Raw genomic sequence first — 15242 nt, forward strand, 5'->3', positions numbered from 1 at the left:
CCAAAAGAACGAGCACAGAGTCCTGTCTCGGCGGCCGCCCCTCCACAAGGGCCATTTCTGCTGCAAAAGCTAAGCCAAGGCCAAGGTCTGCAAAGACCTGAGACAATGCTGGCGCCTGAATCTGGTTTATTCAAGCAAAGCCAAACAAATTCTACAGTGCTTTCTGCCAGGCGCTGTTCCGTTGCCTTTCCAGTCCTGAACTAATTCAAGCATCCTAACAACCTAAAGACATGAGTATGGTTATCATTTCCACCTCACAGACAGGGAAGATCAAGTCACATTCAGGAGCTTGTCCAGGGCCCTCTGCCCACAGCTGGGCTGGCTCTATCACCTGAGCGCTTGGCCCCCTCACCTGCCGCCTCTTACCGACGGCCATCAACAAGACCTGGTGAGGGCCCGCTGTGAGCCCCGAGAGCTTCGGGGGGGGAGGAATGGAAGAAATCCAACAAGCAAGTGAGAACCAGTTAGGGATCGAGGGAACAGTTAGATGCTTGCTGGGCTGGTTCTGTGGTTCACGGGGGCAGGACACTGGAGGTGGAAAAACAGGTCAGGGCAGCGGGGGCAGGTGCGCAGGGGTGGACATCTGCCCACCTCTGTCTCCCTACTGGACTCTATGTGTGGCCAGGGGGGAGCCCCTCTCCAGTGTCATGGGGGCACCGCACAGCTCATGTGTGGGCAGGATGAAACCAGGAGGACCCCCGGTCGGCCACAGCCAGCCAGACTGCAGGGGGATGAACTTGGCCTTGATGGCTGGGCAAGGGTCAGTGTAGGAGAGTGAAGGGAGCCCAGACGGCCTGGACGGGCCAAGGCCATTCTTAGAGGATCTCAAAAGCCAGGAAGATGTTTAGACTTGACGCAGTAGGAGCGAGGGAGTCAGGAGGGCTTTCGAGCACAGAAAGTTCCTTAAAGAGAGCACTTCAATTTTTTTTTTTTAATGAAAATAACACAGTGCCTCGCACATCATTCCAACAAGTGTTTGTTGAGTTGGACTGAGCGTTAGGACAGAGAGTTCTGAGTATGCATCGGGATCTAAGTCCCGACTTTATCTTACGTTTGCTTCTTGCACCAAAGCAAACATTCCCCTGGAGTTTCAGGTTCCTCCTCAGGGAAGGAAGGGGTTGGTGCAGTCTGCCAGAGACCAGCCGGCTCACTGCCCCTGCGTGCGCTGCTGACCCTGTGTGACCTGAGGGCCAGGAACATGCCTGTCTTGCCCCCCCCCCCCCCAGAACCAGGCACAGCGCCTCGCACCAGGCAAAGCCCAATTCAGACTGTCTGAAGAGCAGCCCTTGAAGGCCCCCTCCCCCTCTGACTTCCTGGGGGTTTCTAGACCCCACAATGTCAGCACTGTCCTTGGGAAGCTGATCTGTGGGAAGGGAGAGTCAGGGACAGCGGCCCCCAGCCCTCCTACATTGTCACTGGAAACGCAGGCTGCAGGCATCACTTCCCAGATGTCCGGGACTGGGTCTTCCTCCATTGGCACCTGCTCTCCTGCCCTGCCCAAGGCCTCAGAAACAAACGCATTTGTCCTAACAAGCGGAACGGAAGCGTAATCCAGAAAAGTCATGGTGAGGACTGTGCTAATGTCTTCACCAAACCCAGAACACAAAATGCATTTGAAGAAATGCTGAGACTATTCCCAGCTGGAAGAGTAATCTGAGCTATTATGTCCCCAGAGCAGGCGTTCTCAGCAGCTTTGTGAGCGCCAGGTTGGCAAATCGGGGTGCGCGATTCTTCTGGTTTTCTGTTTGGGACTATGGAGTCTCGCTGGTAGTTTCTTGCTGGATACTGGACCCTGTTGATCATAGCTCTGGTCATTCATTCGCCTGACGTTTACTGAGGACCTGCTGTGTGCCCCTGATTTCAGTGGGGTACACGGTCTAGCAAGGGAGGCAGTACCCAGGGTGACAAGTATCCAGGTTAGGGAGCCCTGCTTCACTGGAGGGCTGCCTCTGAATTCACGGCATTGCTAACACTTGAAGGATAGCTGGGCTGGAGGAGGAAGATGAGGAAGGCCGGGCGGGGGAAGGCAAGGGCTCTGGGCAGAGGAAACCCCATGTGCCAGGCACCGGCCTGGAAGAGGGTGACCCCATGTTTGAGCAATTGATAAGAAGCCAGGCCCGGGGAGGAGATGAAGGGGGATGGGGCCCAGGGGACAGACACCCTAGTCCCATGTGTGTTGAATGCACTGGGAGAACTGAGATCATGTCCTAATGGGATGAGATGGGAAATTTTAGGTAGGATGGGGAAGTGTGTGTGTGCGTGTGTGTGTGTGTGTCTGTCTGTGTGTGTGTATGAAAAATTATGCATTTGAAAGATCACCCAGGGGGTGCCTGGGTGGCTCAGTTGGTCAAGTGGCTGACTCAGGTTTCGGCTCAGGTCGTGATCTCGCAGTTCGTGGGTTCTCCAGCCTGCATCGGGCTCTGCGCTGACAGCGTGCGGCTTGCTGGGAATTCTCTCTTCCCCCCGCCCCCTGCCTCTCTCTGTTCCTCCCCTCTCAAGTGTGCTCTGTCTCTCAAAATAAGTAAATGAAAATTTATTTATTTATTTTTTAATTTTTTTTAATGTTTATTTTTCAGACAGAGAGAGACACAGCATGAATGGAGGAGGGGCAGAGAGAGAGGGAAACACAGAATCGGAAACAGGCTCCAGGCTCTGAGCCATCAGCCCAGAGCCCGACGTGGGGCTCGAACTCGCGGACCGCGAGATCGTGACCTGAGCTGAAGTCGGACGCTTAACCGACTGAGCCACCCAGGCGCCCCAGTAAATGAAAATTAAAAAAAAATTAGAAGACCACTCGGGATGTGGCACGGAGAATCAGAGGGAGAGACGCACGGATACCTGAGGCCACTGAGAAGCGCTGAGGAGATCGGTGGGGAGAGAGCCTAGAGCATCTGGGGAACAGAAGGGGTCAGGGTGGAGTACAGCAGGTGTCAGGGAAGACTCCAAGGCCGTGCAGGAGCCACATTAGAAGGAGGACGTGAGAAATTCCACAAAGGCTACTGGCCGCATTCTCAGGGCACTTGGAATCGATTCCCTTTGGGACTCAGTGCACTTGAAGTGCCTTCAGCAAGGTAGCCTCCTGGAGACTCGAGGAGCCGGAACTGGCAGGGCACTCTGTGCCCCTGACGCTCCCGAGTCATCAGCAGGTGGGTGGTGATCGGGGGCATGGGACTCTGCTGGCGTCTCCCCGAACAAAGTGGGTGACTCTCAGCTCGAGCTAGAAGACGCCGGGTATTTCAGAGGGGTCAGCTGTGTAGACTGACAAGGAGGATCCACTGGGTTCAGAGGATGGCCAGAGGGCATGGGCATGTGATGTGCCAAATGCTGAGGAGAAGAATGTGTTTTTGCTATACTATACGTGTGTGTGTGCGTGTGTGTGTTTGAAGCATGTCATTAGAAAAATAGTGCTGAGCTCTTCAGTAAATAAATACTTACTAAATTCTGTGAAAAGAGAATAGAGAGGTCAACTCTGCTGAATGATACTGAAGGGCATGGGAGAAGGGGTAGTAGGAAGGAGCTGGATGGAGAGCCTCAGCCAGGTCCTTGTCAGGGAGGAGGAGGTGTGGAGAGCCACCACAGCGGGCCGAGACGTAGGGCATCCCCTCTGATGTGCCAAGCCAGGTGGTACTCTGAAAGTGCCCTGACTCTAATGTAAACGGCTGCCCTAGCAAGTGCCCTCGCCTACGGTGGGAGCGCTGTGGGCCAGAGAAACAGAAGGACAACGTCAGGGTCTCCTACCCAGCAAAGGCTGGATGCTCCCGGTTCTGGAGCCCATGCTGCTCCCACCATCCTGATCTGTGCGGACAGGAGGCCAGGTCCCCCAGAGGTGCCGTGTGCCTGGCTCAGACACCACCGGGGGTGACTAAAATCCGGATTGTAAAATCGCAAAGGGTGAAAGGCTTTCCTCTTTCTGCAGGTTCTGGAGAGGTGAGTGGCAACTGGGGGCTGCTGGACCAGCTGGCGGCTCTGACCTGGGTGCAGACCCACATCGCAGTGTTTGGTGGGGACCCTCGACGCGTGACCCTGGCGGCAGACCGTGGTGGAGCCGATGTGGCCGGCATCCACCTTCTAACCACCAGGGCCTCAGACTCCAGACTCTTCCGGAGGGCTGTGCTGATGGTGAGTCCCTTCTTCTGCCTTCAGACTTGTTTTAGACACGGGTGAGGCGAGGGGTCCTCACTTGCCTTTTAAGACCAGTCGACTTCAATTGCTTGGTTTCCTTTATCCATGCTTGCTCTTGGCCATATTTCCATGTACATGTGATTCCAGGATGCCGAGGAACTCCCCTGACTGCTGTCCATCATTCTAAGCTGAGGAAAATTCTAGATGGGAAAGTGTTTCTATTTTGGGAGATTGCCTCAGTAGGGTTTAATGATCTGAACTCTTGAAGACCTCTTTTGCCAATCGACAAACATAACGGGGTAGACTGTAGGATGAGAACTTCCTGGTGGAAGGAAAGCTAACGATGAGGGCACAGTTTAGCCAGTATGATGCTCACGACGCCCAACAGTATTGCTCACGACAGGAGAGAAGTGGAACAAGAGAATTCTCATCTGCTCCCCAGTGTTGCTTCCCTGACCGTCTCGGGTTTGAACTTAAAATCTTCCCTTATGCCGTCTGGTTTCTTCAACCGCCCGTGCTCCAAATCTCCTGCTGAGATTCCGTTCTGGTGGCATTTCTTTGTGGAACATTATTGGGTGATTCATTCCCTGTATCTAATCCCTTCTACCTCATTGTTTCCTTTGCCTGAGGGGTGAGGGGAGGTGGAGACCCCAGAGCTTGCCCCCATGGTGGATCAAGGAGTGGCGGGCAGCTGGGTCAGCAGCCACAGGGTGAGGCATGGAGCTCCCAAGGTTTGGCCAACTGGGTCACTGACTGTTGAATGAAGGCAAAGAATAGAACTCAGTACTCATAGGTCTGCTGGGTGGTCTCATGAAGTTCCTGGTAGATGGTGATGATGGTGATGATGGTGGTGATGATGATGGTGATGATGATGATGGTCATAGTGATGGTGATGATGGTGATGATGATGATGGTGGTGATGGTGATGATGATGATGGTGATATAATCATACCGATGATAGTGATATAATGATATCGATCATAACAGTAACTATTATGGAAGGAATAACCTGGTTGATCACAGCATAAGCCCTGATGGTTATTCTGTCATTGATGAGCTTCTAATTTTATGAAGCATCCAATCTGTGCCAGGTGCCATGCTAGGTGCTGGAAATGCCGTGCCAAATAATTCATGTCCTAGTTCTTAGAAGCTTGTAGTTTACTGGGGGGTGGGGGACAGACACTTAAAAAGCGGATATTTAAAAGAGGGTCTTAGGGCAGCTCAGAGAGAAGCCCCCATCCAAGCACAAGGGAGGGGGGGAATGTCCACGGACACTTCCCGGGAAAAGGAATGTCTGAGCAAAATGTGAACACTGTGTAGGCATTGAACCACAGGCAGAGTCCCGACACTAAGGGGCAGCTGGGCTCCTCACGGAGGTCTGCCAGCCCTGGGCTGCAGTGGGGGACAGGGCAGTAATGGAGACTGGGAGGCAGAGAGCAGCTGGACTGCAGTGAGCATCTTGGGTGCGAAGGGAGCCATGGAAGGGATATGTTTGTTTGCTTATTTGGTTTGGTTTCATTTGGCTTCGTTTCCTATTTTAACCATTTTTAACTGTACAATTCAGTGCCATCAAGTACAATCAATTGCAATGTCGTACAGTCATCATATTAATCATTTCCAGAACTTTCCATCATCTCAAACAGAAACTCTGTGTATGTTAAACAATAACCTCCATCCCCCCTGCTCCCCAACCCCTGATAACATCTATTTTGCCTTCTGTCTGTACGAATTTGCCTGTTCTAGGTACCTCACATTAGTGGAATTGTACAAAATTTGGTGTGTGTGTGTGTGTGTGTGTGTGTGTGTGTGTGTGTCGGGCTTATTTCACTTAGCATAATGCCTCCATAAAGGTTCATCTGTGTTGTAGTTTATATCAGAATTTCCTTCCTTTCTAGGTTGAATAATATCCCATTGTTTGCATATACCACATTTTGTTCCCGTATTCATCTGTTGGTAGACACTGGGGCTATTTCTGCCTTACTGTGAATAGTGTGGTGATGAACATTGGTGTGCTATCAAAGGGTTTTTCGGCGAGGGGGAAACTCGCTTCCCTTTAGGAAGACTTGTCTTAGAGCTGAGTGGAGGATGCATTTAAGAGGGACAGTCCTGAAAGCAGAGAAAGCAATGCTGAGATCATGAAGTAGCCAAATTAAGGCATCAAGACCAATGCCATGGACCTGCTAGCAAATCTAAGGCCATATGACCACACTGCAGCATTGCCCAGCCCTGCTGGGATCCAAACCCTTGATAGGAAGGAGGACAAGAGTGACATCGTTTGGGCCTCAGTGCTGCTGGGTCAACATCATCACCGTCCCCAAGGGGAAGCGGTACCACCTGCTACTTGGTCTCTCTCCTTCAGCCACTGGAGCCTTCCAACATTCCTTGAGGGGCCCATGCTCTGTTTTGCTTCCTAAGGACGTTTCCTCTGCGTGCCACACTTTTCTCCCATCTTCCTCTTTGCCCGCTCTGTTTGTCCTTCAGGGAATCCTTTCAGACTTTTCAGCCCAGAACCAGACCCCCTTTGTATGATCTCTGCTGCCTGTACTTCTCTGCACATCACGTGTCACGATATCCCACCAGGAGATAATTATTCCCACTGCCAAATCCGTCCCTCTCGTAAGACGGGAAACTCTGGGAGGGCAGAGGACAGCTGTGCCGTGCTCTTACGGGGCCCCAAGCACCCAACACAGCTGTCTTACAGTAGATGCTCCAGAGTTAATATCCGGGAAGCGAAAGAGCAGAGGAATGGGCACGTGTGTCCAGGGTCTTACAGGCCAGGCCTCCTCCCTCCCCGCCACCACTTTCTCGTGCCCCTTTGTTTCCGATTTTCCTCGGTCTCTCCCTCCATCTTCGCGGCAGGAGGTCTGAGCCCAAACATCTCTCAATTCCTGGTATTGGAAACAGAACTTCCTGACTTTGAGTTGCTCCTGAAGGGATTTCCTCCGAGCCTTCTCAGCAACCAGACACTCGGTGGGACCTGGAAGACGCCAGAAATACCTTCCAGGAGGCCCAGGAGGCCGAGTTTTCTTTTTGAAAAGTCTGGAGAGTTTAGGTGTTTGGGGGATTTCAAAGACTAATCTGTTTTAGCAAATGGCAGTGTATTTAAAAATAAACTCCATCTGTTTCAGTCATTTAGGAGCAGCTTTTACAACCGCTCCCAGCAGTCTTTGAGATGCATGTGAAATTATTTGGAATCGAGAGAACGAAAATACTTCAATATATTAGCGGCTCTTAGACTTGTTCTTTACCAGCAGATGTTTGGGGGAATGGATGTGAGTTGGTGATGTATTCTTGGACAGAATCGTAAGTATTTCTGCAAAGCTTGAGGCCAGAGCTGTTAAAATGGAGAGACAGGCTCCTGTGATAATTAATAACTTTATTGAGCATATTTGGGGCCACAGAGCACCTCCCATGTATTATTTCATAGATTGTTCACATTGCGTGGCACAGGGTCTTTGTATTATTTGCAATCTAGAGGTAAGAAGTCTGAGGCTTAGAGAGGTTTAGTGACTGGCTGAAGAACGCACAGCCGAGAAGGAGCTGCATTAGAGGCTGGCATCTAAAATCTCGTCCTGTGTTTCCCCCAACTATGCAGCGGCTTCTCTAGAAACTTGCGACTCTTTCGGGGTCTTAAGGTGGAAGAGAAAAGAGCCCAGGCCTAGCATCAGAATTGCTTCACTCTTGCATTCTTTATGGATAAAATCCGTATGATTAATTCTGTCTCCCAAAGGCTTGGACGGTTGGCATCACAGTAGGTGTGCAGAATGTTCTGGAGTTCCCGAACTCCAGAAATCCAGGTTCCGCCTCGCCTTGCTAAGCTAGGGCAATGCCAAGAAAAAGCACGTCTGGGGATGCTTCACCTGCCCAGGGCACCAGGTTGAAGAAGAGAGATGGGTGACGTGTTGCAAACATGAGCTGTGTGGCTCTGATGCCCCGGGAAGTTTTAAGAGAAGACAGAGGAGGTCATGTCCTATGTGGTATGATTCATAGAGTCCAGGAGAGATTTCCACTGCCCTCCTACAACACTGCCCCAATTCTGCATTCCTCAGTGCGAGTGCCAGGCCCCAGGGATTGGCCCTAAGCTATGTTTTCCTGTCTCCTTTTCTGCTGCGTTCCTGCCTGAGCCCTGCACTCCAGGCTCACCGGTAATCAACATTCCTAGAAAACGCCGTGCCTTCTTCCACGTCTTTCCATCGCTGTTCGGGGTCAGCCCTTCGCGGCCAGTATGTCTGCTTCTCCACCTAACGAGTCACTTCCTTCTTCGAGGCTTGGCTGAAACGGGGCCGCGAAGCCTCTTCTCCATCCCTTAAAACAGAATGACTCTCGCTTTGGTGAAGAGACTTCTATTTGGCAATTTTTAGGAACACCGCCTTGTCCTACCTGCTGGTTAGTCTTCTAACGTATCTATTCCCATGCTGCTGTGACTGAGTGCTTAACTGGGAGCGTGAAATTTTCCTCTTAGAACTTCCTTAACACTTAGCACAGCCCTGGGCAGAAGAGGGTACCGAAGCGCAGGCCGAGTTCTGTTAAGCTGGTGGAGGGGCCCAACCACTGCTTTCTCCTGTTTTCACACAAACCTCCTCATTCAAGCTCGTTCTCCTCCGTTTCTTTTAGTCAAAATGGACTGAGGGGCGCCTGGGTGGCTCAGTTGGGTAAGCATCCGACTTTGGCTCAGGTTATGATCTCACAGTCTGTGGGTTCGAGCCCCACATCGGGCTCTGTGCTGACAGCTCGGAGCCTGGAGCCTGCTTTAGATTCTGTGTCTCCCTCTCTCTCTGCCCTTCCCCCACTCATGCTCTGTCTCTCTCTCTCTCTCAAAAATAAATAAACATTGGGGCGCCTGGGTGGCGCAGTCGGTTAAGCGTCCGACTTCAGCCAGGTCACGATCTCGCGGTCTGTGAGTTCGAGCCCCGCGTCAGGCTCTGGGCTGACGGCTCAGAGCCTGGAGCCTGTTTCCGATTCTGTGTCTCCCTCTCTCTCTGCCCCTCCCCCGTTCATGCTCTGTCTCTCTCTGTCCCAAAAATAAATAAACGTTGGAAAAAAAAAATTAAAAAAAAAATAAATAAACATTAAAAAAAATTGACTGAGCTATTCATGGGCTCCAGTGCTCTCATCTATGTTTTGGAATAAGTTTATTGATTGTCTTTCAATAGTCTTGATGGGAATTTGAATGTATTTTCATGGAATTTTTCAGTTAATTCAAAAAATGTCTATGGTTTTATAATGTTAAATCTTGCATCCATGAATCAGGTTGCCACCATTACCACAACAGGATTTTTGTCTCCTTACGTCTTTTCGCAGAGTTTTGAACTTCTGTCCACAGAAGCGTTGTGAAGTCGTGGTGGGCAAGTCCCTACCTGTATTCTCATTGGGTTGGTGTTGTGAACGGTGTCGTATTTTTTATTGTACTTCCCAGTGGTCAATCCTGGCATCGGGGAGTAGAGTTGGCCCTGAATTTGCTGAGCCTTCTTACCACTTCCATTGCTTGATCTGTTGGCTCCACTGGATTTTCTATGACATTATTTCATCATCTGTAAATGTAGGCAGGTCAACTTTGAACAAAAATGCTCAGCTGCTCTAGCGAAGAGACTCAACACTTAAGGACCTTAAATAACAAATATGTTTTGTTTTGTTTTGTTTTGTTTACTTTATCGTAGTATTTACCAAGGTGTCTCACGATCTCTCGGGACATGTGTTCCTTCTAGGTGTTTCTCTGCCATCTGGGGGCCTTGTTCCCATTGGCAGGGCCATGTCTGGGCAGCTCAGACATCCAGGCAGGGGCAGAGGGGTGGGGGCCGCCGTGGCTGACCGTGGGAGGGGCGGGACCCCCCTCCCTTCCCCCACAGAGACCCCCTACATGCAGCCCTGCGGCTGACTGGCTTTTCTTCTTCTTTGACATGATCTTTCTTGCTCCTGTTCATCTTTGACACATTCATCTGACCATTTAAACAAGGTTTTGCTCTGGATCTTGTTGACGACTGTATCATTAGAACTTTCGTTTCACCCACGTTTACCTTTGTCATCTTTTAGTTGCTCCTTGTTTCCACGACAACCAGTTGTTCTTTTAGCTTCTCGGGTGGAAATCCAACCTCATTACTGTTCATTCTTCGTTTTCTGATCAGTGGATTTCAAGCCATAAATGTCCCTCCTACTATTGTATCGCTTAAGCCCTGGGGAGTTTGAGAAGTAGGAACATGCCCTGTATTTCTCAGTCTTTTATTATTTCTTGTATTGTGTTCTTTTTAACCCAAGGGGATATCTCCTCTTTTTTCCCCCCTGTAAACGCTTGTTTAGATTTGTAAGATTTTTACCCATCCCTTTGCAAATCGATTCTTAATGTTGTTTCATTATTATCATGGAGCATGAGTCAGTGAAAACCGACTCTGAAATTTATTAGGACTTCCTCTGTGACCTAATGTGCTCCTCATTTGTTGATAGGAAAGTTGTATAGTGTTATTGAAACCTGCTATTTACCTCTCTACTTATCTTTGCTTGATTGCTCAGTTTCTGAGAGTTGTGTGTTTAAACCTCCACATAAAATGATTCCTTTATCTATGTGTCCCTACAATAGTTGCCTAATATATTTGGAAACCGTATCGTTAGATTAACACAGGTTCAGTCACGATATCTTCTTAATGTATCATTCCTTTTGTAACGTCTCTCTTTTGCCCTTAGACAATTTATTTTCGCCTTAAATTCCGTTTTGCCTCAAAATTCAACACTTTCCCTTTGTTCATTTCCGTACAAAAAATTTTCTATCCCTTTATTTCAAGTTCTGCATTCTTTTGTTTTCACTATGTGTCAAGTAGGTAATACAACCCCCAAATTTTAAGTACATATGAATTTATTTATTTTAAGTTTATTTATTTATGTTGAGAGGGAGCGAGCAGGGGAGGGGCAGAGAGGGAGAAAGAGAATCCCGAGCAGGCTGCGCACCACCAGCACAGAGCTTGACACGGGGCTCAAACCCACGAACCGTGAGATCATGACCTGAGCTGAAATCAAGAGTTGGACACTTAACCAGTTGAGCACATCCCACACCACCAGAATTTGAAACATTTATTCTCTTCACAGTGACCAGTATGCTCTTTAAAACACGTGGGTGACACCATAGCACTCCCCTAACTAGATGGTTCCATCGGCTTTGCATTTCTCCTAGAATAGACCCTAAACCCTAATAGAACCCATCCCGGGTTCTGCGGGACCTGCCTCCCTCCTAGCAGCCCTCTTCCCCACACTCCAGCTCACTCAGCGCAGTCACCCGGGACCTTCTTCCAGTTCCTTCCACATGTGTAGCCTTGCCCCTGCCTGCAAGGGGCACCTTGGACATTTGCATGGCTGTTTGCTGTGCATCCTTCAGGCCTCGGCTCAAATGGGAGCATGGCCTTTCCTAACCATCCTTGTAAACGATCCCTGCCCCCCTCCCCCCCCCTCCCCCTCCCCCACGCCTACACACACTCTGTGCTGCTTTCTGCCCTGCACTCCTCACGGTTAGGAAGTTTCTTGTTTATTGATGATCTCACTCTCTGTGATATCAGAGCCCTCATCTGGTTCTCACTGCTACAGCCCAATCGCCCAGAGCAGTATCTGGTATTTAATAGGTTTCAAAAAAAAAAAAAATTTTGTAGAAATAAATTCTTAGAAGAACAAAAAAGCAGAGATCTCGAAAGTGATTCGCAGAAGTAATGTAGTGAAGGCAGAATGTTCATAACAATCGCTAAGAAGTTGTTCTCTTCCCCGGCCCCCTGTGTCCACCTTCGAGTTTGATAAGACACCCTCAAAATTCACAAAATCCGGTTTTTTTTTAAGGCTGCACTTCCAGAGAAAGCTGAGCTGCTAACCAGCGTGTTTCCTCTTGATGTTCCTTGCTTTCCTCTCTCTCTGATGGCGAGTTAATTTGAACATTCAAAATCCAAAGAAGCTTCCAAAGGAACCACCCGTCCACCTTGCCCAGGAAGCTCTCACCACATCCCAAGGGTTAAATATTTATTAGGTATATTTTAATCAGAAATAAATACATGATTTAGCAAAGTGTAATGCTTGCCCCTTAGAAATACCTCTGAGTGCTCCCCTAAAGTTCCCAGCACACTAGTCACAACGGAAAACGACGCCTAAGACACTGTCCAAACATCTGGCGTTTGCAAGGTCCCCCTGCCTCGGGCTAGAAGTCAGCATCCACAGTGTTACATTCACTTCCCATATATCGGCTGGTCCCTTTGTAACAGCCTTTAGGGATTGTTGGGGAAACCGTAAATGTCTTCTTGTATAAGCACACGAGAGTCTGATGATACAGAAAATCACATAAATGCATATACACATATCACTAGCACAGTGATCACAGATCTAAGGAATGCGTGTGGTGAACAGATTTCTCGTATCAGTCAGCGAGGGGTATCTCAGGCGCCCCTCCTCCCCCTGACCCCTTTGCAACAGGGGAGAATGAGTCACGGGTGTCTCTGCGGCCCCCTTCCTAACAGGATCCGGCTGGGCAGCCTAGAGATAAAGACTTCTCCTTTTCTAGACCTTTACTGTGCTTTCTCTCTCATCTCTTAAAATTAGTATGACAGCATTAAAGCCACTCTGACTCCCTTCTTTCCTGGAGCTCAGCAGTTTTATTCATGCGGCTGCCAGACCCCTTTTAGAATAAAATACTGGAGGAATTAATTCTTTAGAATTAATCAGTTTCCTTTTTTTTTTTCCTCCGAAAAAGCCAATCATTCTCACCTACTCAATCCAGCTGAACTCATACTCTATGAAGTCCAACTGAGACGTGAGCTCATGGGACACCCTTACCTGATCCGGTTTCCCCACCCCCGAGCCATGAGCTGATTTCCTTTTTATACCCCTCTTTCACGATATTGCTTTGTACACTTTTTTCCCCGTCTACACGGAGTGCCTCTGCTGATCCTTCCTTCCTTCCTTCTTCCCTTCCTTCCTTCCTTTCTCTGACATGGGACCCAACACAGTGCCTCTTCAGGCAATCATGAGTGAATACTTGATGCATTATTACTGGTGAGAATCTCAGCGGGTCGGAGAAGCCCTTCCTGTGCTGCAGAACCATGGCTGGGGACACCACGAGTTTGCCCTGTTCCAGGGCTACCCTCGCACTTCCCTGCAGGCGGCCTCCCTCTCTCCCACCTGCCCGCTGCAGAAGCAGGGAGGCCATCTGACTTCTGTACATGAGGCTCTGACACCAGGAGGCCAACAGGATCTCCTGCTTCAGGGATAATAGGGAAGATTAATGTGTTTAGTGTCACCGAATTCCCTTAAAAAGAGGGGAGCTGCATACCAACGGTCCGGTTATGGTTGGGTTAGAAAAGTTGAACGCAGGAGACCAACTTGCAAACCTAGACTGGCCAGGCCACGGCTTTCGGCTCGTGTCCTTCTCAGGCCTTCGTCATGGAGAAGTTATCTCTGAGGAGCTCAGAGTGTGACCATCTGGACAGTTTGTTCGAGGACAGTCTTGTGCCCTTTCTTGTGAGATAATGTCTTTATCTTTCCCACAAACACAATAAGCACACACGAATGCGCAGGCTCTTCCGAAGTGTTGCCAGATCACATCCTGATTCAGCGACGTTTCGCGACGCCTCGGTACTGATCAGACGGCCAGGGAGGGGCTCCCTTGGTCGTGATGTGGCTAGAGAAGATGTGAGTTCAAGTCTCCAGGTGCCTTCTCGTGGCTTCTGGAAGGCGTGCGGTTCCCCAGGGACCAGGGACCCGGGCCTCTCTGCCAGATTCCAGATGACGGTTCAGACCTCCGTTATTTGGGGCACGCACCACGGTGTCTGTTCCGAGGCTAGTCTTCAAAATACGGTGGCGAGAAGAGCGAGCTCTTCCTCTTATTGCCGCTGTATATCAAGGACATGCTTTTCTTCTTTCGGTCAAAGGACGTGCCGTCATCGCTGGTCAGGGACAGGTAGGAAGCGATGCTTTCCCGAAGGCCGTAGCTGAAAAGGGACTCATCCACGCCAAGCGAGTTCCTGGCTCCCTCGGGGTCGTCTTGCAGTCTGCGAGTGGGAAGGACGGTGGCAGAGGAAGGGAACAAAGAGAGGGACATAGGACGACGGAGAACAAGAAAATGAGAGAAGAAAAAACAAAGGGCTGGTTAACATCGCTCTAATTTATTGTTCTAATTCTGCTTCTCACATTTGTGGCTGTGCGATCTTGGAGAAATCACGTAACCTCTCTGAACCGCCATTTGCTTGGATGGCTACACCTCCCAACTGCAAGTTTGGATGAGTATTTCTTTATGATATTTACAAGGAAGAGCAGTCTTATTCCTCTCCCAGGCAGTTCTGGTCTCTGATTTTCCCTGAATTTGCCAGCGGAATGTCTGGATCGGTGTTTGATTAAGATAGCTCCACCAATTCCCAACGACAGATATCCCTTAAAAGGTGATCGCTGTGAGGCCACAAGCTGGGTCTGCCTCCCAGGGGGCGGTGGGGTTCTATGGGTGTGCACCTGCTCAGAGCACCCACCCTCCGCTTTCCACAGGGCTGGCTCTAGCTTGCCCTATTTTCAGCGGTGTGGCTCACACACTGGTCTGGCGTTCATACATTCACGTGGGACACACACACACACACACACACACACACACACACACACACACACATAGACACCCCACCTGGCTACCCTTTTCCAGTCAAACGTCTTCTGGCGCAAGGTGACAGGCGAGTCGGGGGCCCTCACTGCCGGGGCGGCCGTGCTCTGAGTGAGGCAGGGTGTGGTCAGCACACAGCACAGACCGTCAGCCACCTCTGAGGAGAGAGGCAGACGCCTGGTCAGTGACTCCGGGATGCCCCAGCCAGCCTGGGATGCGGGCCCCGAGGGACCATCCAGTACAGTGCCCGAGTTGTTCACATGGGGAAACTGAGGCCAACGTAGGAAAGAGGCGTGGCAGGGCGGAGAGTCACGCGCCCAGCTGAGTGTGTGAGAAATGCCAACACGCCCTGAGTACGCATTGGGCTCAGCTGGGTGCAGGTGGGGCATTAAGATTAGGATCCAACATCAACTCCGCTGGGGTTTGGATTTCAGCTTCGCCCCTGTTAGCGAATCCCCTTGAACCTCTCCGAGCCTCAGTTTCCTTGACTGTGCACTGAGAGGAACAGGCTAACAAGTGA

General features: G+C 50.1%; 2 protein-coding genes across 6 annotated transcripts in view; one reads left to right on the forward strand and one right to left on the reverse strand.

Moving 5' to 3' along the window:
- The window catches only part of TG (thyroglobulin), a 254365-nt gene that overhangs the window by 144991 nt on the left and 94132 nt on the right, over positions 1 to 15242 (forward strand). The window contains exon 41 of the mRNA XM_047842433.1: positions 3917 to 4119. Coding sequence (XP_047698389.1) covers positions 3917 to 4119 — 203 coding nt within the window. The remainder of the gene's footprint in view (positions 1 to 3916; positions 4120 to 15242) is intronic.
- Positions 12095 to 15242, reverse strand: part of SLA (Src like adaptor) — an 89309-nt gene continuing 86161 nt past the window's right edge. For 4 of the 5 annotated variants that reach the window (XM_047842435.1, XM_047842437.1, XM_047842436.1 and 1 more), the window contains 2 exons: positions 14747 to 14879; positions 12095 to 14129 (listed from right to left, as the gene is read on the reverse strand). In XM_047842435.1, the coding sequence (XP_047698391.1) occupies positions 13919 to 14129; positions 14747 to 14879 (344 nt within the window). In that variant the 3' untranslated portion in view covers positions 12095 to 13918. The remainder of the gene's footprint in view (positions 14130 to 14746; positions 14880 to 15242) is intronic. The other variant, XM_047842438.1, reaches the window with a different exon arrangement.

Source organism: Prionailurus viverrinus, chromosome F2 (assembly GCF_022837055.1).
Source record: "Prionailurus viverrinus isolate Anna chromosome F2, UM_Priviv_1.0, whole genome shotgun sequence".
NCBI lineage: Eukaryota > Metazoa > Chordata > Mammalia > Carnivora > Felidae > Prionailurus > Prionailurus viverrinus.